At 37.3% G+C, this 26981-nt stretch overlaps 1 protein-coding gene across 1 annotated transcript; it reads right to left on the bottom strand.

The window, feature by feature from the left end:
• Positions 1 to 458: 458 nt before the first annotated feature.
• On the bottom strand, positions 459 to 26684 carry LOC123936048 (phosphatidylinositol 3,4,5-trisphosphate-dependent Rac exchanger 2 protein-like). Its single transcript, XM_045996832.1, has 5 exons — positions 26635 to 26684; positions 19247 to 19348; positions 15473 to 15634; positions 5514 to 5519; positions 459 to 488 (listed from the first exon to the last, which is right to left on the bottom strand). The coding sequence occupies exons 2-5, from the start codon at positions 19340 to 19342 to the stop codon at positions 459 to 461; spliced, it is 294 nt and encodes a 97-aa protein (XP_045852788.1). The 5' UTR covers positions 19343 to 19348; positions 26635 to 26684.
• Between the last annotated feature and the right edge of the window lie 297 nt (positions 26685 to 26981).

Raw genomic sequence — 26981 nt, 5'->3', positions numbered from 1 at the left:
CGCTTCCCCCGGACTCACCTCCCCTCTGGTGACCACCCATTACAAAATATTTTAGATTTAAGACATTTCCCTTTTTCTCGTCTTTCATCATAAAGGTGGACATATAACTAGAGATCTATCAAAAATTTATACAATTTCATATCCTTCCTCATGTGATAATTAAGTAAAAACTGTCATCAAATTCGAATATAAATCCCAATTTCAGTGGCAATGATTTCTTACTTAAGTACTATCCCTACCTCAGAAAAAAATTACAATAGAATACTATTAAAAATGGAAATAAGGAAACATCACATTGATTCTTGCACAAGGACCTATACAATGTTATGAGCAGATTACTTAACCTGGCCCCTGGCAAGGTTGGTGCAGTTCCACCTCAGGCAAGGACATCTGAGAATCACGGCAACAGGCCCCTCCCCCAGTAGATAAGCAAGAACATCTAACCAAGAACAAGTCCCCTACTCAATAAGAACTGCAGAACTCCAGAACTAGGGGAAAGCAACACATAGAATTCATGACTTTTTTACCATGATTCTTTAGTCTTTGAAAGTTAACTTTTTAAATTTTGTTTTTTCCTTATTCTATTTGTAAAAATTTCCTCCATCTTATTTTAACGTTTTTTAACTATTTTATCTTATCAATACCTTTTTAAAAATCTTTTTAAATTTTCATTGTTGTACTCATATTCTATCCCTTCATTGTATTTAACTTTATTTTTTGGATATATACAGGTTTTTTTCTTTAAAATTTTGGAACACAGATTCTTCTAATAGATCAAAATATACCCTAAATCTAGCACATGTCTTTGTTCTAGTCTCCAGCCTGATCACATTCTTTCCTCTTTTTTTTCCTCCTTTTTCAAAGAATTTATCATTTCCTGTTTTAGAATCATTTTAAATTTTCAGCTTTACAGTCATATTCCATCCCTTCATCATGTTTACCGTTACTTTGTCTGTTCTATTCACCAGTCTAATATATATAATTTTTTTCTATTTTCCTTTTTTCCTCCTTTGTTTTCCTCCCAGTTTTGGGTCTCTTCTGACTTGGTTAGTATATAATTTTCTGGGATCACTGCCACCCTTTGTTCGAGAGAACATCTTTTTTATCTGGAAAAAAATGACAAGGTGGAAAAACTCACCACAAAAAGAGAGAGAGAGAGAGAGAGAGAGAGAGAACAAGAGGCAGTACCGGTGCCTAGGGATCTAATCGATACAAACATTAATAATATCTCAGAACTACAGTTCAGAATGATGATTATCAAGGTGCTAGCTTGGCTTGAAAAAAGCATGGAAGACCCTAGATAATCCCTTTCTGGAGAAAAAAATCCCTTTCTGGAGGAATACAAGAATGAAAATCTAACTAAGTTGAAATCGAAAAAGATTTTAATGAGGTGTAATAAAAAATTGGAGGCTCTTACTTCTAGGATAAATGAGGCAGAAGAGAGAATTAAGTGATTTAGAAGACCAAATGATGGAGAATAAAGAAGCTGAGAAAAAGACAAACAACTACTGAACCACAAGGGCAGAATTTGAGAGATAAATGATACCGTAAGACAAAATAATATTGGGATAATTGAGATCCCAGAAGAAGAAAGAAAGAGAGAGGCAGAAGATATTTTGGAACAAATTATAGCAGAGAATTAATTTCCCTAATTGGGCAAAGGGAAGAAGCACCAAAATCCAGGAGGCACAGAGAAGCTCCCTCAAAATCAATAAAAATAGGGGGGAAGGGAGTCGGGAGAGGGGGGTGGGGTTATGGACATTGGGGAGGGTATGTGCTATGGTGAGTGCTGTGAAGTGTGTAAACCTGGTGATTCACAGACCCGTACCCCTGGGGATAAAAATATATGTTTATAAAAAAATAAAAAAAAATTAAAAAATCAATAAAAATAGGCCCACACCCTATCATCTAATAGTAAAACTTACAATTCCCAGTGACAAAGAGAAAATCCTGAAAGCAGCCCAGGACAAGAGGTCGGTAAACTCCAACAGTAAAAATATTAGATTGGAAGCAGACCAAGCTACAGAGATCATGCCAAAAGGACTGGCATGATATAATCAGAGCAATATAATGAGGAAAATATGCAATCAAGAATACTATATCCAGTTAGGCTGTCACTGAAAATAGAAGGAGAGATAAAAAGCTTCCAGGACAAAGACTAAAAGAATTTGCAATCACCAAACCAGCCCTACAGGAAATATTGAAAGGGGTCCTCTAATCAAAGACAGAGCCTAAAAGTAACAGACCAGAAAGGAACAAAGACAACATACAGTAACCGTAACCTTACAGGCAATAGTAGGGCACTAAATGTATAGCTTTCAATAGTTACTCTGAATGTAAGTAGGCTAAATGCCCCAGTAAAAAGACACAGGGTATCAGAATGGATTTAAAAAAAAAGAAAAGAACAAGAATGAAAAGACCCATCGATATGCTGTCTGCAAGAAACTCATTTGAGACCTAAAGACACCTCCAGATTTAAAGTCAGGGGGTGTAAAACAAGTTACCATGCTAATGGACATCAAAAGAAAGCTGGCATAGCAATCCCTACATCAGATAAATTAGATTTTAAGCCAAAGACTATAGTAAGAGATGAGGAAGGACACTATATCATACTTACAAGGTCTGTCCAAAAAGATCTAACAATTTTAATTATCTATGCCCCTAACATGGGAGCAGCCAATTATATACACCAATTAATAACAAAATCAAAGAAACATATCGATAATAATACAATAATAGTAGGCAACTTTAACAACCCCTCACTGAAATAGACAGATCATCTAAGGAAAAGATCAACAAGGAAATGAAGCCTTTAAATGACACACTGGACCATATGGAAATCACAGTTATATTTAGAACATTGCATCCCAGAATAACAGATTACACATACTTCTCTAGTGCACATGGAACATTCTACAGAATAGATCACATCCTGGGCCACAAATCAGGTCTCAACTGGCATCAAAAGATTGGGATCATTCCCCACATATTTTCAGGCCACAATTCTTTGAAACTAGAACTCAACTACAAGAGGAAAGTTGGAAAAAAAACTCAAATACATAGAGGCTAAAGAGAATAATGCTAAAGAATGAATGGGTCAACCAGGAAATTAAAGAAATAAAAAAAATCATGGAAACAAATGAAAATGAAAACACAACTGTTCTAAATCCTTGGGAAACAACAAAGGGAGTCCTGATAGGAAAGTATATAGCAATACAACCCTTCTCAAGAAAAAAGAAAGGTCTCAAGGACACAACCTAACCCTACACCTAAAGAAGCTAGAGAAAGAACAGTAAAGAAAGCCTAAACCCAGCAGGCGAAGAGAAATCATAAAGATCTGAGCAGAAATCAATGAAATGGAAACTAAAAAAAAAAAAAAAAAAAAAAAAAAACCAGTAGAACAAGTCAATGAAACTAGGAGCTGGTTCTTTAAAAGAACTAGTAAGATTGATAAACTCCTGGCCAGACTTATTAAAAAGAAAAGAGAAAGGACCCAAATAAATAAAAACACGAATGAAAGAGGAGAGATCACAACCAACACCAAAGAAATACAAACAATTATAAGAACATATTATGAGCAACTATTCACCAGCAAATTTGACAATCTGGAAGAAATGGATGAATTTCTAGAGACATATAAACTACCACAACTAAACCAGGAAGAAACAGAAAACCTGAACATACCCATAATCAGTAAGGAGACTGAAGCAGTCATTTAAAAAAAAAAATCTCCCAGCTAACAAGAGCCCAGGGCCAGATGGCTTCTAAGGATGTCTACCAAGCATTTAAAGAAGAATTTCATTTCCTGAAACTATTCCAAAAAACAGAAATGGAAGGAAAACTTCCAAACTCATTTTATGAAACCAGCATTACCTTGATCCCAAAACCAGACAGAGACCCCATCAAAAAGAATTATAGACCAATATCCTTGATGAACATGGATGCAAAATATCTCACCAAAATACTAGCCAATAGGATCCAACAGTACATTAAAAGGATTATTCACCACAACCACGTGGGATTTATTCTTCGGCTGCAAGGTTGGTTCAACATCTGCAAATCAATCAATGTGATACATTAATAAAAGAAAGAACATGAACCATATGATACTTTTAATAGATGCTGAAAAAGCGTCTGACAAAGTACAGCATCCTTTCTTGATCATAACTCTCCACAGTGTAGGGATAGAGGGTACATACCTCAATATCATCAAAGCCATCTACGAAAAACTCACAGCAAATATCCATTCTCAATATCCGTTCTCAGAGAAAAACAGAACTTTTTCTCTAAGGTCAAGAACACAGAAGGGATGTCCACTATCACCACTGCTATTAAACATAATACCAGAAGTACTAACCTCAATAATCAGACAGGAAAAAGAAATTAAAGGCATCCTAATAGGTAAAGAAGAAGTGAAACTCTTGAGTCTTTGCAGATAGGATACTTTATGTGGAAAACCCAAAAGACTCCACTCCAAAACTGCTAGAACTCACACAGGAATTCAGTAAAGTGTCAGGATATAAAATCAGTGCACAGGGGGCGCCTGGGTGGCTCAGTGGGTTAAAGCCTCTGCCTTCGGCTCAGGTCATGATCCCAGGGTCCTGGGATCGAGCCCCACATCGGACTCTCTGCTCCGCAGGGAGCCCGCTTCCTCCTCTCTCTCTGCCTGCCTCTCTGCCTACTTGTGATCTCTCTCTGTCAAATAAATAAATAATATTTAAAAAAAAAATCAGTGCACAGAAATCAGTTGCATTTCTATACACCAACAACAAGACAGAAGAAAGAGAAATTAAAGAGTCAATCCCATTTACAATTGCACCGAAAATCATAAGACACCTAGGAATAAACCTAACCAAAGAGGCAAGGAATCTGTGCTCAGAAAACTATAATGTATTCATGAAAGAAATTGAGGAAGACAAAAAGAAATGGAAAAGTGTTCCATGCTCATGGGTTGGAAAAACAAATATTGTGAATATGTCTATGCTACCTACCTATAGCAATCTACACATTTAATGCAATTTCTATCAAAATACCATCAATTTTTTTCAAAGAAATGGAATAAATAATCTTAAGATTTATATGGAACCAGAAAAGACCCCAAATAGCTAGAGGAATGTTGAAAAGAAAACTAAAGTTGGCAGAATCACAATTCTGGACTTCAAGCTCTATTACAAACCTATAATCATCAAGACAGTATGGGACTGGCAGAAAAACAGACACATAGGTCAATGGAACAAAATAGAGAGCCCAGAAATGGATCCTCAACTCTATGGTCAACTAATCTTTGACAAGGCAGGAAACAACGTCTAAAGGAAAAAAGACAGTCTCTTCAACAAATGGTGTTGGGGAAATTGGACTGCCACATGCAGAGGGATGAAGCTGGACCATTTACTTACACCACACATAAAAATAGACTCAAAATGGATGGAATACCTCATTGTGAGACAGAAATCCATCAAAATCTTTGAGAAGAACACAGGTAGCAAAACCTCTTCAACCTCAGCTGCAGCAACTTCTTCCTAGAAACATCAGCAAAGGCAAGGCAATTGAGGGCAAAAATGAACTATTGGGATTCCATCAAGATCAAAAGCTTTTGCACAGCAAAGGAAACAGTCAACAAAACCAGAAGACAACTGACAGAATGGGAGAAGATATCTGAAAATGACATATCTGATAAAGGACTAGTACCTAAAATCTATAAAGAACTTACCCAACTCAACACCCAAAGAACAAATAATCCAATCAAGAAATGGGCAGAAGACATGAACAGACATTTCTGCAAAGAAGACATCCAGATGGCCATCAGACACATGAAAAAGAACTCAACATCGCTCGGCATCAGGGACATACAAATCAAAACCACAGTAAGATACCATACCATACCAATGAGAATGGCTAAAATTAACAAGTCAGGAAACAATAGATGTTGAAGAGGATGGGGAGAAAGGGGAACCCTCCTACACTGTTGGTGGGAATGCAAGTTGGTGCAGCCACTCTGGAAAACAGTATAGAGGTTCCTCAAAAGGTTTAAAATAGAGCTACCCTATGACTTAGCACTCTCACTCCTGGCTATTTACCCTAACGATACAAATGTAGTAATCTGAAGGGGTACATGCACCCAAATGTCTACAGCAGTAATGTCCACAATAGCCAAACTATGGAAAGATCTGCAAGATCCCTGAAGATCTCTTCTGAACCTTCTCCAGTTTGTGAGGGTCTCCCTCAATACGGAACATCTTCAGAAGTGAACACGACCACCCAGATGCAAGCTGGCAAATAAATCATATAGTGATATCAGTATTTCTCCAGACCCCTACAATATATATCTTGATTCTATAAGATTGGATTAACACATTTATGGCAATTCCATCTTACAGGTAATTCCAAGTGCTCCATTAGTCAACAACGCCTCTGGATCATTTTCCTCTATTGTATGCTTAGTTTGACTTTTGACTTAATCTAGATTGGTAGCATAGCAAACTATAAAACCCCTTACTAATATTACAAATACATTATGGTTGGGGGCACCTGAATGGCTCAGTTGGTTAACTGTCTCTTTTCAGCTCAGGACATGATCCCAAGGTCCTGGAATGGAGCCCTGGGTCAGGCTCAGCCTGCCTCTCCCTGTCCCTGTCCCTCCACTTGTGCTCTCTTTCTCTTTCAAATAAATACAATTTTTAAAAAATCTTTAAAAACTACATTATGTTTAAGTCATTACCATAAGTTCCCATTAGCTCCTAGCTCCTGATCAAAAACCAGAATAATATTAATTGACCTCTGTGAGGTAAAACACTTCTTTTCAAAAACAGCCCAAAGCATCTGTTTAATAATCTATTAATGAAACTTTGTGGGGTAATGACATAGAGCCCAACAATCTTGTTATCTTTTAAAGTATATCTCACAATATAAACATAACATCACTCCTATTATATTTTACTAAATCCTACCAAGACGTTTCTATCCCTGTAATGATATGTCTTTAATATTTAACAGCAAGCTTTAAGAATCAGTACATTAGGTACCTTTACTATCTTCTACCAGAGTAGAATAGTAATAGTATTAGATAATAGTGAACTACTACTATCACATGAAATGTCCATTAAATAAATCCAGGAGGATTGCTTACGCACTTAGAAGGAATCTGTGTTGAACATACACATTTGTCTAAAAAATCTCCTTCTAAATGAATGGCCTATAGCATTTCTCTTTATACCATGTGTATAAGCTGTAAATGGTCAAGAAGAACCATTGTGCCCTTGATTTACCATGATTGAATCTGTGCATTATTACTAGGACAATGGCAACTAGAAATCAGTAAGAATCTCTTAACTACAGAGACATACAATGTTAGAAATATCAAAAATTTGACCAAGTGTATATACCGTCTTCTGTATAGTCATGATATGCCTCTCACTTCAAATCCATCCCATGTACAAGTAGACACTTAATAAGCGTCTCTTTTTAAATAATGTTGTGTTATTTTCCCCTTGCTTACATGATAAATCTACCTTTCTCTGTAGCTAAAACAAAAGAAAACAAAACCCTCACGACTTTATCTTTAAAGTAAATGAAATGTATGATATTTCGAAATTACATGCAATTTTTTTTTCATTTACCTAGAAATCCCAGGAGAGCTTCTGGGGTTAGAAATAAAGAAGTCAAGCTACAAAATTCACGGAAGGAATTGAAATATAGTATGGCGATGAACATCAGATTACTAGGTAAGAGTCAGGAGCACTAAAGTCTATCAAAATGACAACGTCAGGCAAGTGAACTAGAATATAAAAAATGTCGAAGCAGTAAAACAAGCCAGGCAGATCATCAGAAGACAGCAAAGCCTCTAGGGCAATGGGTCTCAAAGTTTAGAGTTTGGGAGACACACCTGATATGCTTCTTGAAATTCCCAGGTTCCCTGGTCCTGCCTTCGGAGATTGAAACTGAGTAAAGCTGGGGTAGGTCCCACGTCATTCCAGTAAATGCTGATGCATGTGGAACACTCTAAGTAAAATTGCCTTGGAGGCTTTGAGTACCTGATTCCAGGTGCTCAAGTGCATCCTATGGCAACCCTGCTGACAGGGAGATAGAGGTGAGCACAGGTCTCTGCCTGAGGTAGTCCTGACTGCTTCCTAGTCCCAGGGCAGATAGGCATTGATCGTGTTACCATGGTCGCAAATATACCACATGGTCATCTCTGGTATATTTCATCACTGGTGAATATTCACTTATACCTAAATAATGTTACATAACCTAGGTAGTGTTTTATCTTCATTTTGAAAATTGATGCTAATTTTTAAATCTAGAAATCTTTTCTTTGGCAATTCCATATTTAGTCATTGAACAATCATGTATGATAAACACTTTTCTCTAGATGAATACTAAAGTCAGGGTTTTAACATTTCTATAACATGCCAAACAATGTGTTAAACATTTTTTCCTTGTATAAATCTCTAGCAAGTTGGCTTCTCTGTAAAGTTTTAGGAAGCAAGAGGGAGAGAGGGAGACGGGAGGGAGGAAGAAAAGGAGGAAGGGAGGAAGGAAGGAAGGAAGGAGGAAAGAAATATGGTGGGAGGACAGGAGGAAGGAAAATAAAAGAAAGGGAAAGATGTTTGGTTAGATCAGTTTTGTACAGTCTTTCATGGGTCACCAAGTAGATATTGAAGGCGGCAGATTATTTCACTATGGGAAAAAAAAATACCCTATAGAAATACTTTTACAAAGATGGAACTTCATGTGTCTGTGAAAAAAATATTGCCCATTAAAATAAGCTATTTTAACAGTACAGTGATATATCATAGAGTCATAAACGAACATTTGAAGGCAAGGTATAAAGAATTATTTTAAAAAGTAAGAGGGGGGCGCCTGGGTGGCTCAGTGGGTTAAAGCCTCTGCCTTCGGCTCAGGTCATGATCCCAGGGTCCTGGGATCCAGCGCCGCATCAGGCTCTTTGCTCAGCAGGGAGCCTGCTTCCTCCTCTCTCTCTGCCTGCCTAGTTGTGATTTCTCTCTGTGAAATAAATAAAATATTAAAAAAAAAAGTAAGAGGGCTTGTATAAATCATTAATTTTGGACTATCTGAAAGCTATTGCCCATAATGTAATATGTATATGTACATATTCAATACAGAATTTTTTTAAAGATTTTACTTATTTATTTGACACAGACAGAGAGAGATCACAAGCTGGCAGAGAGGCAAGCAGAGAGAGAGGGGGCAAGCAGGCTCCCTGCTGAGCAGAGCCCGGTGTGGGGCTCGATCCCACAACCCTGAGACCATGACCTGAGCCGATGGCAGAGGCTTTAACCCACTGAGCCACCTATGCGCCCCAGTACAGATATTTTTAAATAATGTGTTTGCCCATATGATTCAGACTTTTGCTGTCTCAGCAATCCCTTAAAAAATAACCAAAATAATGTACTTTTTTCATCTAGATGATTTATCCTTTTTAACATGCATTTCCCTTTAAGAAGCAACATTTATCATGTAAAATCACACCTGTGATGAATTATATATATATATAGAACTAAATACAGCAAAGCCCCAGCAAGGACGTTCCATGGATGGTTTTAATCCTGACCACTTTTATTAAATCAGGAAAGGGAGGCTGAGTGGCCGTTCAAGGGGAGAAGTAACCACCCATTAATAACTGCACTATGGGTGGCAATCTACTCATCCAGTGCCTCTCCTTCCAAAAGCTTCTCTTTCTAATCCAGTCTGTGGAAACCTATCTCATCCCTCCTCCTTGGTCCCAGAAGGTGCAAAGGCTTGGGACATGACCCCTGTTCCAGATTCTAGTGGAAGAAACAGATATGAAAGCATAGAATTAAATGCAGTGTGATCACTGCAGTAACAGAGTAGCAACAAAATGAGAGCTGGCCTGAATTAACACTCTTAGAGATAGCTGTGTGTGTATGATTATTTGTTTATCATTAACTATATAGTTCATTCCATGTCGTGGTTTCAGGTTTCAATCACTCTTTAGGGGTTTTCTTTGTCAGACTTACAAAGTACACCATTTCAGTATCACCTTCTGATAGGGTGAAAAGATCAGTCTGAAATGGATGGAGCAAACCATGACTTCAGTCACTAAAGCCAGGACCCAGCGGCAGTCCATGTTGGCAACCCTCCTCACCAATGGCTCCTCTTCCCACTGTGGGTGTCTCATGGTCAAGATCCAGCCAGAAAATGGTGATAATTCAGAATCTAATTTGTTAAGAAGCTGAATAATTTTGATTCTATGAATTGGAGGTATAATCAGGTGTGAATTATATAGTCAGTATACATGAAAGACTAGTAAATTCAAAGTGCCATTACAGAATTTAATGTAATTTAATTTAATGTGGAATATGATGAATTTCCATAGGTGGACACAAGTTAGGTGACAAAGTATGCTTTCAGAAAATGACAACACCCAGAAAAGACAGTCAGGAGCGTGTGGATTTATTTTATGGCCCCTTTTCTAATTTCCAGTGTGTCTTCAAACATTAAAATGATTTATGAAGCACTGCAGCAATAGAACAAAGCCCCACCTCTGAAAAAGACCCAATGAAAATACTATTGCTAAACCACATCTGGATTATTTGAAAGGTAAATCTTTTTATGTTAAGTTCTCTTAATATGTTATGGAAGGGTTCATTACTGATTCTTTGCAGCTATGAGGAGGCAAAAAATCACTATAATAGGAAACTAGTCACTAATTATCTGACCCCACTGTCAGCGCTCCCTGCTTAACACCAGAGTCTACCCCATTCATCTTGTCAACTCAATGTTGAATGTCAATACTGGAAAAACGCAGACTGCAGAGAGAAGGCATAATCTTGGCAAAGGAGGAGGATGACAGGAGGCCCTGAAACTTCCCCCAATCATATACAAAGCACTGACAGATGAAGATCTAACAAGAGCTAGACCCACTCACGGTGGAAGAAAAGAAAATTGACAAGAATGACAACTAGGTGGGCGTCTCATAAGAGAATGATTTCAGTATCAAAGGAGTGTCTCAAGAAAATGAATGAAGCATTTGAATATTCTTTCAAAAAACCTTTTAAATCTACTAGAAAAGTTAAACATGAAATGAAGAATATCACATCATTTTATCATAGAATGTCATAAAATGTATGTCCCACAGCAAGATTTAGCATTTGGTTCACTCTTTTTGAGATTCAATTTATTAAATGATGTTTTAACCTAGATTCTGTCATCTATTAGATAAAACTAATAACATAAATGTTCGTTTTATCGAAATGAAGTCCCAATCAAGCTTCCCCCCTCCCACTTAGGAAATTCTGCTCCCTTTCTACATAGATTGACTTTCAATGGCCTTCTTCCCAAACCACCTATCCTTAAGTAACAAGGGCCATCTATAAATCAGTTCTGTCTCAAGGCAGTAGACAAATTTGTATCTACCAAATCACCTTGTAGAAAAGAAAAAAAAATTCTCATCACAACCTCTGTTAGACTCATACTCATAAAGTAAGAGAACATGACTTGAAGTCAATATACTGTCAGACACAATCATATATAAAAAGCAGGAAATGGATGTTAAAACAGGTTTGTGCCATTATATTTCTCCACGCAGAAAGCCAAGAGGTGTCAAATTTCTATTGTTTCTATTTCATAAAATGCAGTAACTATTTTGATCTTATTTTTTCCAGCACCTTCATATTTTAATAATTCTCCCTCTTATCTTTTAATATGATTGTTTTCAGATTTGAGAGATCTATTCCAAACAAGGCTATCACGGATATAAAGCTGAATTACCAAGTGATATAATGCTTTTTGATACTCCCTTGTTGACAGAGTTCATTAGGACTCCAAAGATTAGAGTTACCATTACAATACTATCAATCAGCCAAAAAGCAGACCAAGACGGCGACTGGTCCTGCTCTATGAAATGAATCAGTGACTCTGATTAAACAACTAATGAACTTCCTTTCCAAGCACACTGATCACTGCCCTACAATTACCTTTGGCAGAATATCCTGTGCAATGCTCTGAATGTTGGAGAAGACATAAAACTGAGATATCATAAATTATACTAATAAAAGGCAGAACTTCAAATCTGAGCAATTAAACTACAGATCTTCTGTAATGACAGTCACTATGTAAATGATGACAAACACCTAATTTCTATAGTCAATTTACTTCTAAATGGCAAGCAATCAACGTAATCTAAAGAATTAGCTTAATTTTTTTCTGAGTAGATACAATATTACACGGTGACAAGGAATATAGGTTTAAACTCTGCCATCCATTAGCTATAAGCACTTGGGGTAAATCATATGGGCCCTCACTTTTTAAATCTGTGTAATGGGGATTATAAAACCTCAGCGAACTGTTAAGGGCTCACCAAGATTGCATACAATGGAAGATTAGCCTTTCCTCAAAAGGAAAGTGGCTGACTGGCCAACAAGGACCTCTGTCCTCCCCTAGGCAAGACTACAGGAATCTTAGATTTTGATCTTGAATCTTGAGTGATGTAATAGAACGGTAGAAAACATTATTAGAGTCTATCCATTTTACTCAGGGCACTGATGAACCTACCTACCAGTTTTGGCTGCCTAGACACCCTTGAGAGTATAGCTTTTCTACTGATTCTGTGAGCTACTCCGTATCTTTTTAAATTAATTTTTCTTTTAGTTTCTGTGACTTGGAGCTATCTAACCTTAAGTGAAGTGATATAATACCTTCAGTAGTCAGGAGCTTGTATTAGACAAATAGGAATTTCTCAACGGTAAAAATCCTACCATTGAACCCGAGCTTTAAAATACTTCCCATTTGCGTAGGATTTTATAGTATTCAAAGCACTTCCACTTATTTCATTTGACTCCTGTAATAATCCACATACTATGTGGGAGAGGTCTGATGCATCATCCCCAAAGTAAGGGTTAGAGTCCGGACTAGAGAAAATCATGTTTCAACTCTGTGTTATCTAATTTGGGACCATAGATTTCAATCACTTGTTTACCTAAATTCAACATAAAGGAATGTAACGATAATTTATAGCACAAAATATTAGACAGGCAAGATACCAGACAGTTTTTACTATAAAAAGCCTTCTTTTGATTAATGAGAAAATAAGACTGGATAATTGACTTACATGAAATAAATAATCCACCTAAGGTGAAAACAATGCTGATTCATGCTGTATCAGATTCAGATACCATTCAAGAAATTTTATAGTTACTGGAGCGAGGGTGTCATCCCTCAGGTGGTCCTCAAGGGTCTGCAGGAGCTTGGGGAAGGAACTAGACAGGGAGTTGTTTTGCAGCCTTCTTAGCTCAAGACTTCTCACCTCAAAGGCTTTTTAAGGAACTCTCCGTTCTTGGCCAGCATGCCACCTGACATCTGCCCTTGGTCGTGTCCTAACCCCACTAGAGCTAACTCTAAACATACACAAAGCTCTCTGCAAGCTGAGCAGTAATCTTTGTTTGCAATTCAGAGAAAGCTCTGTAACTATCCTCCTTCCCTCCCAGGGCCTGCATTCATCCTGTAAGACTACCCCTCTCTCCTGGACAAATCGGGAGTCCTATCAGCAATTTCTCCAAAGCTTCCAGGAACAGACCAGGTGTGAGTATTATAAGAGCTTTCCCCCTCTCTCCAAGCTGGTGGACTGAGATGAGGAATCATGTTCTTATCAAAAGTTGCCAACCAGTTAGCTGGGCCTTCCTCCAAGCTCCGTTCCCTCAATGTCCCAAAACCCCCCAAAGTAGCCTGGCTGTGTCTTACGCAATTATATTCAAATCCTACTCCAATAGAATCTGCGTCACTGCCCTTTTTGGGGACCTGAACTCATATGATCTCCTCTGTGCCTGCTGGGACTGTAGTTAAATCTGATTTCCTGCAGCCAGTTTCCTCTGTCCCGATGCTGCATTTTTCTCTTGCACTTCAACTGTTTGTTGTAAACAGAGAGCGCTGGTGAGATTGAGGCACCCCCTGTTAGGGGCTGTAAGTAACGGAACATGATCCACACACATTCTTCCTCTGAGTAACTGCCATGCCCAGAGCAAGAAATATCAACTTTTTAAAGAATCTCTTAATTCTGCAGTAGATACAATTTTTTTTTTGGAATATACATGAGGAGGAACAAAATTATGACAGATTCCATTCCCCTAGAGTACCGAGAAGAACCTGTGAGGTTTTGTTTTGGGAAAAGGCCTGGCAAATATCAATGAGAAACCCTGCAGTTTAAAGCATGTTCAGTTTTTCTTCCAATGCTCGCGTGACAACAGAACGACAAAAGCAAACTTCAGTCCATTTTCCTCAACCCAGCAGGACAAGCGCTCCCCAAGAAAGGAATTATCATCATGAATCAACTGCAAAACACACAACCATTTTAACTGACTGAAATAATTAGCATTCATGCTGAAATGGGAGGTCCCCCTGGACACTTGAAATGAAAGAATATAGATGAAGAGAAAACTTCCATCCCAGCTGGATTTGAAAATTTCATGGTGAAGGGTGGATAAACTGGGGAATTCCCGGAGGTCAACGTTTGAGGTTTCTTTGCAAATCTGAATGGATATAATTTTTGAATGGATTTAATTTTAGATCTAAATGGAAACCAACATATTGAAGATATGAAACAAATCAATTATAAGGTCCTAAAGATACAAAGCAATTCACTCGAATTTGTGTGAAAACATTATTTGGTTGGAAACATTTTAAATCTTCTCTATCCCTTTAAAAAATGTCTTAATTGCTTTACTTTATAAAACTAAATGATACCAGCTGAAAGCTCATCTCATCTCAATTAAGTCAATTTAAAGACAAAATTTCAGTTTATGCTTTATATAGCACTAAAATAACATAGGGCTCCAACCCCATGAAATAACAAGGATTCAAAGTTACCATGGATGAAAACATATAACAGAGTCTGAATATCACTTTTTGTTTGCTTCTTTTATCATTTAAAAAAAATCTTTCTTTAATGAGTCATAAATCCGTAAGACTTTTCATCTTGAATGGACCTTGAAAATCACATCATAAGACAGTTTCTTCATTTAGAAATGATGAAATAATTGCAAAGAAATGCAGTTTAAGAGATTAAGTGACCTTAACATGAAATTCATCATCAAACACCTAATTTAGAATCTGAAAATAACAGTATCATAGAACACATACCGGGCGTTACTCCCCTTCCTTACTCTCTCCAGGTTTCAGGCTATGTACTTATTGACCAAAGGAAGGCAGGGAAAAGGATAATCAAGATGCACAAATACTGAAACACCAAAGCTTATAACCCACACAACATTAGAAGGCTCTATGACAAAGCTTTCAGGTTGACGTTAAGTCAATTAACTTGCCACTCTAAAGAGATTTAAAAATAATAATGACAGCACTTTGCAGAAATGGTTATAGCCCTCTGCCATTATCTGGGAAAATGACCATTTATGGCTCCATCCAATGTCAACAATTCTACATGCAGCATAAGACATAACACAACTATTTTAAGCTCCACTGTTGAGTAGAGTAAATGTACCTCCCAGCCTTCAATGTGAGACTGCCATTCCTCTAAAACTTCTAACTTCTCCATCTGCCTCTTGGCCTCGTTTATGTTGGGGTAGACAGCTTTCATGGCTTGGAGGGCTTCCATTACTGCTGCGTAGACACTGTGTTTCCTTGGAGTCCGCTTCAGCAACTCCTGTTTATACACAAAAAAAAAAAAAAAAACAAATCGCCCTTTGATCTTCAGCTTTCTGGTATAGCAGGTTCAGAATGACCAGGAAATGAGAACTGCAGAGATCGTGAGAGCCACCTTCAGAAGGGACATCACAAACTCCACTGAAATTCAGATCAATGAATGTACGTTACCCTGACACACATTTTGCAGCTCCTTTAATTTTTTGGCCTTAAAATTATTTTGTTTTAAAAACTAAATTAGATTTCTCCTTTTGAATTCTCAAGTATCTCACCTGCAGCATGTAATTTGTTTATAAGATTGACCTCTGCTCCAACAGAAATAGAACTCTGTATGTCTTCCTAGAGTCTTAGCGGAACAGTAAGTCTTTAAATAAATATGTCCCATAATTTCAAAAATAATTTCAATGCCTTATTTCCTAAAACACTTTTGAGAAACTACAAAAACATGCCATGAGTAAAGCAAAATTTTTAAATGATGTCTTATACGCTAGCAAAATAAGTAACTTACAAGTTCCATGATACTCCATCAATAACGGAGCAATTTATGCTATTTACACCAATAACTCGGTTTCACTTTCTACAGTGAATGAATTGCCATAGGCCCGTCCAAAGCTTTTTTTGTTGTTGTTTTGATTTGGGTTTTTTTTTTTTTTTGGCATTTTATGGTTTTGTCCATTCAGGATATCAGAGCAAGCGTGATCTTTAATCTTTTAAATATATTAAAAGGTTTTGTTTGGTGTTTAGAAGCACGAAATAAACATCTTCACCCACTGTCTAGACAGTTGTGACCACATTGCTTTTTAATTAGTCATTTTCTCTTTACTACAGTTGCCATCATCACATTAACTAACACAATTACAGAAATCCTGGGGCAAGTCTTTAAAATAAGTTTCTTCATTCTTAACATCCAGTGGGAAACTATGCAGTTGTTATACTCTCTTGAGGTCTGTTACTGTTGAAACTTCTGCCATAAACTTTGACCCTGCATTCAGTATGTTCACATTCCGTTCTGCAGGGCTAGCACCAGAAGAGTGCACATTACATCACTCCCAAGACAAGATTTAAAAACTTATGTTGGATCACAAATCCATAAAAGAGATATGCTGGCTTCTCTAAAAATTCTAAAGTGCAGAAGTATTTGTAAATTATGTGAAGTGGTCAAGTCAGTCTGCAGACTGTGATTTGAGGTCCTATGGAATTGTGCCAGTGCATATCTGTGAAGTTGAGATATGAATGTAGACAATGTGAAATAGCAAGAAAAATGAGTAGTACTAATATTTTGTCAGTTACTTTCTATCAACATTAACTGGTTGGCCACGCCAATAATTTCAAGTTCCACAACGATGACTGATAGATTGTATAACACACAGCCTAACTCCTAATGCTTTTCTCTGAATAAATAAAACCAACCAAAATCAAAGAGACTATAGGCACAATGGTACAACAACAAAAAAATTATCAACACCAACATATCTACTACACAAATAAATAGTTTCTTCATGTTTCTTTGTGAAGATAATCATCCAAAGAAGGGGAAAGATGTCATCTTTCCACTTCTCGAAGGAGCTCTGAGTTGATCTTTTTCTTCCTAAGCAAGGATGGGTCCATTATTCTATCTTTGTAGAGGTCAGATCAGCCAACCCTATCTGGTGGTCATCCCCATCCAGAAGTGATTTAGAACAATTACTTAGCATGATATCCTTCTCTTAATAGCACTATCCCTTCTGACTCTTACAACAAAAAAATGCCTGGGATTCCAAAATCAGGTCCAGGAACAGCTGACGTGATCTGAGTCACCAAGTCAAGAGTCTGAAAGGACTCTCAGAAAGATAGGAGTCGGGACGCCTGTGTGGCTCAGTTGGTTAAGCGGCTGCCTTCGCTCAGGTCATGATCCCAGCGTCCTGGGATCGAGTCCCACATTGGGCTCCATGCTTAGCAGGGAGCCTGCTTCTCTCTCTGTCTCTGCCTGCCACTCTGTCTGCCTGTGCTCACTCTCGCTCTCTCTCTGATAAATTAAAAAAAAAAAAAAAAGAAAGATAGGAGTCACGTTTGCCCCAATCTTCCTGAACTGAAGACCATATTAAAGTTCTGCAGAACTGAAGATCCCCATGTTAGCTTCCCTCTGTGGCTTAAGCAAGCAATTTTGACTTGTTTTTTTAATAAGGAGAAATTGTTTTCAAAGAAATTTTACACAAAAACCCAATTATGCAACTCATGGAAGTTGTAGTTAAAAAAATGTATTTTAAGTTCAAATTCCTTACATTTGTTTCTCAAAAAGTAAATCAATAAGAACACCAGTTAATATGTGCAAAACATATTGAAATATTTTAAAAATTTAGAGACCAAGCAGTAGTTCATCTATTAAGATAAATCAGAATCAAATATATATGAATAATAGCAGCTAACATATACGGAGTACATAATAACTAACATATACGGAGTACATACTGTGCTAAATGATTTGCATAAAAGTTGAATTACTATTTTTATGTAATACATTTTCCATATGTGTGTATGTATATATGTATATACACACATACACAGACATACACATCCATTATACACATCCTTGCAGACATACGCTACAATTTCATCATCATTTTTTCTGCTTCATTAATAAAAACCCAAGGCTTTAAGAAGTTAGATTATGTGGGGGCACCTGTGTGGCTCAGTGGGTTAAAGCCTCTGCCTTTGGCTCGGATCATGATCCCAGAGGCCTGGGATCCAGCCCCACATCCTGCTCTCTGCTCAGCGGGGAGCCTGCTTCCCTCTCTCTCTCTCTCTGCCAGCCTCTCTGCCTACTTGTGATCTCTGTCTGTCAAATAAATAAAAATAAAATCTTTAAAAAAAAAAGAAGTTAGGTTATGTGTTCAGTCATAGTAAGCAGAATACTTAGGATCTGAACTCAGAGTTCCTGTGCTCAACCGCCAACCCAAACTGCTGTTCTAGTTCCAAGAAGCACCATTTCCAGAATTGCTATTCTAATCTATTCACATATTCTTACAGTACAAGCATAATTAGCACATTAAAATGTGTATTTCACAGTAACACTTTTAGTCATTGTAATGAGACAATGGCCTACGACCATTAATGCGTCCACAGGCAGTATTTGCTTAGCACCGTCGTTCTACATCCTACCATTTATTGTCCCATGTGACCCACAACATTCCCTGTAATACTGATTCAAAAACCAAACTGTGAAATTAGGTAACTTTCACTTTAAGTTCATTAGCATCAAGAGGAGACCAGTGTAAGGGGAAGTCAAAAAATAAACAATAGTAGATTTACTTAAGATAACGAACCCTGTAGACAATATGCAATATAAACTTGTCATAAGGTATTTAATGGGATCTATCTTGAAACTAATGCATTTACTCTAAATGAAACTCAAACGGATAAGTTTTCTACAAAGAGCACTAAAAAGTCTCTTTTCCTAAAAGATTTGTTTCCTAATCCATATATATGTGATGAAATAGCTATTTTCCCTAGTAAGTATAATCTGCCATTTCTTTAGAAAATCAGATTATTTAAAAGAAAAACATTTTAAAGCAAAATATGCAGCAAAATATGCAGATACAAGAAAATACTACCGTGAAATAAACACATAAAATACCTTCAAAAGGAGAGGGTATTTGCAAATTCTTTGTATTGGTGTTACTAAATATCCTTCCAGGGGAACATCTGTATTCTTCCGTCCTCCAAGTAGCATGCAGTTCTGCAGTGGAAATAAAAATAATTAATCGCAATTTTTTAAAGCTGGAGCCATGAAATTTTCTTCTATCATAAAACTTTCTGCTAAAATCTTTTGAAAGCCTGTCTTTATACCTTCTTTCTGAGATGAGCCTGTGAAATCACAAAGAACATTGACAGAAGACAAAGAGAAGTATTTTCGTATCACGTTAGTTATAGAAACCAAAATAAGTTTTAAATACATACCTTTAAAATTAATTTTTATGTACTATCCTCTAAAGTCTGAGGAAAAAGAAATAGGATAGAGATGGAGGAATAAATGATGGGTAGGTGGATGGATGGATGGATGGACAGATGGGTGGATGAATGGACTGATGGATAAATAAATAACAGACACAAAGATACACAGATCAATCCTGCTTATAAAAGGAGTTGTGTTGTAGCTGAATTGTGGTGTTGTGCTGTGTTGTAAAGAGCAGGGCCTGAAGACAACCAGGTTCTATACATCCTCACCACTGACTAGTGATGTAACTTTGGGTTGATTTCAGAATGCTAGTTTTCCTGCCTGTAAAACTGTCATGTTTTAACCAAGTGATTACTCAGTCACTTTTAGCTATAATACCCCACCAGTGACAATGGCCAGTCAGTCTCTGAGAAGGAGGTCAGGTATGATCACCAGAGAGGCAAGATGAATGGAGAAATCTCAAAAGCAGCAATCAGAATATCATGAAATAGAAGGAAAATCAACTCTGATTAAAAAAAAAAGCCTATATCCTCTGAAGCATCTGGTCTTTATTTTATAATTTAAGTATCAATTTAAAAAAGAAAAAGATTAGAAACTTGTGCCAAATCCTTTTCCTACAATGCCTATCAGAGGGACTGGCAAAAAGAAAGTAGTCGATAAATATGTAATAAATGGAGAAAAGGGCTCCTCAGATATCATACTGATAATTTAGCAACCTTTATACCAGCATTTTACAAGGGATGAGACTACTGTCCTACATTCATTGAGAAGAGAGACCAAGAGCTGAGCAGGAAAGGATGAAAAAGAAAAGACTGTTGTGAGCAACTTGGCTTTAGCCAAGTGTATTTGAGTCAGGAAAACTAACATCATGACTTTAACTTCACCCAGACACTTTAGAAGACAGGGGAGCAAAGAAGTGTTCTGACTCAAGCATGCTCTTTGAGGGCTTCATCCCCCCATTGCAATCAGTTTATCAAAATATTTTTTTCCAACCCCACATGGTGTTGTCCCCAGAGGAACCGTATGAAACACAACTATGTACATCTCACTGTATTTCCAGTGATGTTTCAGCATCCTTACATATGTTAGCGCCCCTTATAAACACAGCCACCCCTTTCCCTAGCCCCGTGTTGAGGTACCCTAAGAAATTCATGACTGCTTAACACACTGTTATTTCCTTGTCTAAGAGGACTGTACAGATCATGAACTGTCTTCATAATAGCAGAGGTGGGTTGTCACTTTAGACTGGCTTATGAAAGCCAACTCTCTCTCCATGCGTCTACAAAGAATATCTTCTAAATGAGCTCCCACAGATCTCCCTGATGATGAAAACTGTGCCAGCATACCCAAGTACCCAAATAATACCACCACCAAATCTGTAAACTCTTACCTGTCTTCCCAAGGGTGACTGTTATTATCCCCCATTTTATGGAGATGGAAAATGACACCAGCGATAAAATCAATTTCTTAAAGTCATTCAGGTAATTAGAGATCACTTAGTACCAGAGCAGGTATTATAAAAGCCAGGTTTCCTACCAGACTATGCTGCAGGATCATCTAAAAACCAACACTCTTCGGACTTGACTGGCATGGCTTGACACAATTCAGTCAATAAACTAGATCAAGGGGATCAAAGAGTCAACTGTGCTGAGAACAGACTGGATTCACTAAGACAATGAAGCTTTAACACCTCCTAAAAAGCTCTAAAATTTTAGTGGCATAGAAGCCTCTTCTGGCTGTGGCAGAGAAAAGAGATCAGTAAATCCTCTTCCTAAAAAAACAACTGTAACCTCAGCAAAATTGTCGAAAATATCAACTTCAGGGCTCTGGAAATCAACTAAAGTCAAACAAAAAAACAGAGAAGTGTTTTTTCCATGAAAAACTGCGGAAATTTCTGGTAAGAAAGGTGGGAGTCTATAGCATTCTCACAAGAGCTTCTCCCACCTTCCCCCTGCCTCCTCATGCTTCCGCCCTCCTCAGCTCGCCCTGCACAGTGGCCCTATCAAAATGGTGCTTCCACAGTGGCTCTCCTGCAGTGGCCGCATCACAGGGGCCCTGACATAGTGATAGACCCTGAAAACCTGCTTTCAGGTGGGGCTGCAGAAAGTAAATATCTCACTCCTGAGGGCGTTGTCAATAAAGTTAGCACACTATATAAGAAAAATGGAGAATACCTACAATTCCGTTGGCCTGAGATTATAGCCCTCTTTGGAGCAGATATCAGGCTGTGCATCTGTAGAAAAGACCCAAGGGGGAAGCGGTGTCCCCATGGAAAGAAAAACCTAGATCTGACTTGAAAACTGCCTACTCTCTGAATGTCTCCCCCACCCCCCCTAAAGTAACACATAGATCCATAGACAAGATGATTAACGATGTTTGGTCACCTCTGACAAACCACCGGCAGAACTAAGTTAAGCAGTTACTGGAGTGACCCCTAAAAAGAGAGGCTAAATTAAAGAACAAAAAATTGAGTAGAGAGAGCAGTTGTACATACAAGAGTCAAGGTTCTTAAATCAAGTCCAGGAAAGTTACAAAAAGACAAAACAGAACAACACAAACAAAAAACAACAACCAACTTCAGGAAATAAGACTTGATAAATTAAGATGAATATTGTTCTTAGAGCAATCACCCCCCCAAAAAATAGTTCAAAAAAATCAAAAGAGGAAATAAAACAGTACACTAAGGAAGGTAAAGGAGGAACAGAGGGGCAACAACAAAAACACATACAGAAAAAACAATAAAATGGTACCTGTCAATACAACAATACCAATAATTCAGTTAAAGATCAATGAATGGAACACTCCAATCAAAAGTCAGAGATGATCAGGCTGGATAAAAAAATCAAGATCCATAATGATGTACTGTAGTTGGCTAATTGAATTTAAATAAAGTAAAATTTTTAAAAAAAGGCAAGATCCAACTATATACTGTCTCCTAGAGACATGTTTTAGATTCAAAGACCTAAATAGTTTGTAAGGAAAATACTGGAAAAAGATACACAAACAGTACAAGAAGTGTCATGGCTATAATAATATCAGCCAAAACAGACTTTAAGAAAAGAAATATCCCTAGGGACAAAGAAAAACATTTTATGATCAATAGAAATACAAATACAAGCACTTTCAATGAATATATATTTAACAACAGAGCCCCAAAACATATAAAACAAAACTGACATAATTGAAAGGCAAGACAGACAATTTAACAATTATACCTATAGATTTCAATATCCTACCCTCAATAACTGACAGAACACCTAGAGGAAAAGAGAAAGAAGAGAAGAACAACACTATGAACAAAACTGACCTAATATTTATAGAACATTCCACCCAACAGTTACAGAATATGCATAGTTTTTAAGCACACATGGAGCATACAGAGAGGGGGAAAAAAACAAACAAAAAACAAAAAACTCCAGGACAGACCCTATGCTAAACCATAAAAATGTCTTAATGAATTTAAAAAGATTTAAATGATTTAATTATGTTCTCTGACCAAAATAGAATTAAATTTAAAAAGTCAACTACAGGAAGAAATCTGGAAAATTCCAACCTTGGGAAATAAAGTAACGGAATGTTAAAACTCATCATTCTAAGATTTTACCCTACTGACAAGCTCAAAAGTCAACCGGCCAGAGATTTCTGGATGCTGGAAGAACACATGAAACTCCTAGGCCAGAGCTACAGGACTTTTTTTTTTCCCTGAAAGCAATAGCAGTAGCCAGAGTATCATTATTTTGGGGCCAGTTTGCCAAGGCTCAGTTCCCAAATAGCAACATAAGAAAGACCAGGTGGCCCATGCACATGGATACCAGGAAAGGAGACCTGAAGCTAAGAACCATGCATCTTTCATGAGGGCAGCAGGCGTGACTGCCCGCCACTTAGGAGGAAAAGAATATCTCTACCTTCTGATATAAACATCCTTTATATCGTGATATAAACATCCTTTAAAGATCAGCCAGAACAAAAGCAGTCAGTTCCTCCGCTCAGAAAATGTGCAGGGACACAGTCCCATGCAGAACTGCCTTCCAAGACAAACTCTAAATAAAGAATAGACGACAGATATTACAAAAGAAACGAGACCTTTTCAATAACTGAATGAAACTGAAAACACATGTAAAATTTTATGAATAAAACTAATGCAGTGTGTAGGACAAAATCATAGCTTTAAACACCTATGTTGGAAAAAGCAAAAAGGTCCCAATAAAAACTCTTGACAAACTATGAATATAGTGGAACTTCTTCAACTGGAAGAGGACATCTGTGACAACAGTAAACTTCACACTTCATGATGAAAAACTGATTGATTTCCCCCAAGATCAGAAACAAGGCAGGCATGTCTGTTCTTATCACTTCTATTCAATAGTAAACTGGTTTTAACCAGCGCAAAACCCAGGGGGGAAAAAAGACATCTATATTGAAAAGGAAGTAATATAACTGTCTTTACTCTCAGATGACTTCATTCTATATGTAAAGTGTCCTAAAGAGTCTACCAAAAAAACTACTAGAACTAATACATGAATTTAAAGCACACGATACAAGAATATACAATAAACAAAAATAAATAAAAGTCAAATGCTTATATGGTAGCAATGAACAGTCCAAAAAATGATATTAAGATCATTCCGCTTAGTGAAATAAGTCAATCAGAGAAAGACAACTATCATATGATCTCCCTGATATGAGGACGTGGAGATGCAACATGGGGGGTTAGGGGATAGGAGAAGAATAAATGAAATGAGATGGGATTGGGAGGGAGACAAACCATAAGTGACTCTTAATCTCACAAAAAAAACCTGAGGTTTGCTGGGGGAGGGGGCTTGGGGGAGGGGGAGTGGGCTTATGGGACATTGGGGAGGGTATCTGCTATGGTGAGTGCTGTGAAGTGTATGAACCTGGCGATTTACAGACCTGTACCCCTGGGGATAAAAATACATTATATGTTTATTAAAAAAAATAAGAAATAAATAAAAAATTTAAAAAAAGAAAAGAAAAAATCATTCCAATCACAGCAGCATCAAAAAGAGCAAAATACTTGGGAAAAAAATTAACAAAGTAAGTATAAAACCTGAATACAGACTTCTTAAATAAAATGAAAATATGTTCATATGGAAAAAATTTAATAAATCCTACTTCAACAAAATGTAAGAATTTTGATGTCCAAAAGATAACATTTTTAAACAAACCACACTGAGTGGAAATATTCACAAATTATATGTCAGATACAGAAGATGTGTTCCAAAATAAAGAACACTTATAGCTCAATATAAGATAAACATCTCAATTTAAAAATGGAACAAAAGATTTGAATAAGCATTTCACCAACAGGATATATGAATGTCTAATAAGAACATTGAAAGCATGCCTGGTATCAGTGGTCATGAGAGAAATGCAAATAAATATCATCTTGAGATAAACTACACATCCACTAACCCAGCTACAATTGCAACTGGTAATACCATGTGTTTGCAAAAATATAAAGAAACTGCAAACGTACATTGCTGGTGTATATGGCACAGTCATTTTGGCAGTTTCTTAAATATACAATTACTATGACCTAGCAATTCCACTCTTAGCATCCATCCAAGAGAATGAAAATATCCAAAGACTTGTACATGAATGTTCATCTCACCATCGTTGATAAAACAGTTCAAACTGGACATTTCCTGACTTTTTCTATACTAATACCTCTCTCTGAAAAGATCTTCAAGGCCCATCATTAATCATACTTGCTTGCTGACCCAAAGTCCATACACCGGCAAATGGATAAATAAAATATGGTATAGCCATACAACGAATACTATCCGGCAATAAAAATGAATGGCATATGGATACATGTTACAATGGAGATGAACCTCAAAACATTTACTCAGTAGAAGAAACCAGGTGTAAAATATTACATTGAACCATTCCATTTTTTTTTTAAAGATTTTATTTATTTATTTGACAGAGAAAGAGATCACAAGTAGGCAGAGAGGCAGGCAGAGAGAGAGGAGGAAGCAGGCTCCCTGCAGAGCGGAGAGCCTGATGCGGGGCTCGATCCCAGGACCCTGAGATCATGACCTGAGCTGAAGGCAGTGGCTTAATCCACTGAGCCACCCAGGTGCCCCGAACCATTCCATTTTTAAGAACTATCCAGAAAAGGCAAACTACAGAGATTGAAAGTAAATCAATTGATAGCCTAGAGTTTACAGGGGTTGTAGAGATGAGCCATGAGCAGGCATGAGGGACTTTTCAGGGTGCTAGAAATCTCTATAACTGGATAGTGGGGATGGTTCCTCCACTCCACAATTGGCTAAATAGTATTGAATTGTACACTTACAATGTGGTCCTCACGGGCAATTAAATTGTCCAAATTACTACCAAAATATGCATTTCTCTGTGCTATCCTAAAGAAATAAAACATATATTCTTGGGACCTGGGTGGCTCAGTGGGTTAAAGCCTCTGCCTTCGGCTCAGGTCATGATCCCAGGGTTCTGGGATCAAGCCCCGTATCCGGCTCTCTGCTTAGCAGGGAGCCTGCTTCTCCCTCTCTCTCTGCCTACCTCTCTCCCTACTTGTGATCTCTGTCTGTCAAATAAATAAATAAAATCTTTAAAAAAAACATATATTCTTATTCTTTCTGTGGAAAGTGAGTAAGGAACTTATGCAGGAGAAAGTTCAATCTTTAAATTTCTTTTCTACTATACCCACAAATCGCTTCCTTCCTGTGATGGCCCCACTTACAGCTCTCTTAGCAAAAGCAAATGAAACCTAGGGAGCTGAGGGATATACAAGCAATGATGAACTCTGGCATAAATATCTTCTCTCACTAAGAATCTGAGGTTCTCACAAACAATTCATAGTCAGCCAGGAGAGGCCATTATCAGTGATTTCCCATCCATGAGCTTCTGCCAACTCTCCCTTCTTACGATTAGAGTCCTTTGGGACTCTAGTCTCCTAGCCCAGACACATTTAAAGCATTGTCCCATGAGTAATTTTTGCACCACATTGACACTAGTTCTTGGTTCCTTAGAGAGCCTAGCAACAAATCACAGCGTATAGTAACACTCATATATATACTTACCAAAAGAAATGTGCGGATTGTTCTTATTTTGTTAAGTTCGAGAAGCAATTTCTGTGCCTTCTCATGGTTACTACAATATTCATCATAGATACCAAACTTGTCTTTCTGTGAATTTGAATAAGGATAAGTTAGAGTCATGGTAATACCTATTTGGAAAGATCAACCTGTGTGATGTTTGTGAACATATTTTATGTGTCCAAAGCGTTTACTATATTTTGGGAGCTCTACTCCGTGTATGTATCTAAGCACACTTCATTTACCAATTTTCTCTGATTCAAGAAGAATCATCTAGGAAAAAAGGTTATATGAACTAGAGTCCAATATGAGGTATGCAATACTAAGTAAAT

Source organism: Meles meles, unplaced genomic scaffold, assembly GCF_922984935.1.
Source record: "Meles meles unplaced genomic scaffold, mMelMel3.1 paternal haplotype, whole genome shotgun sequence".
Taxonomy (NCBI): Eukaryota; Metazoa; Chordata; class Mammalia; order Carnivora; family Mustelidae; genus Meles; species Meles meles.
Note: the sequence above shows the minus strand (reverse complement) of the source record. Positions and strands in the feature narration are given on the sequence as shown.

Bases quoted from the DNA above. Each gene is read 5' to 3' on its own strand.
- LOC123936048 (XM_045996832.1), bottom strand. From the start codon at position 19,342: ATGCTACTTGGAGGACGGAAGAATACAGATGTTCCCCTGGAAGGATAT. The intron at 15,635-19,246 runs GTATTTTATGTG...GTGTATAAACAG, and splicing joins AATACCCTCTCCTTTTGAAG to GAGTTGCTGAAGCGGACTCC.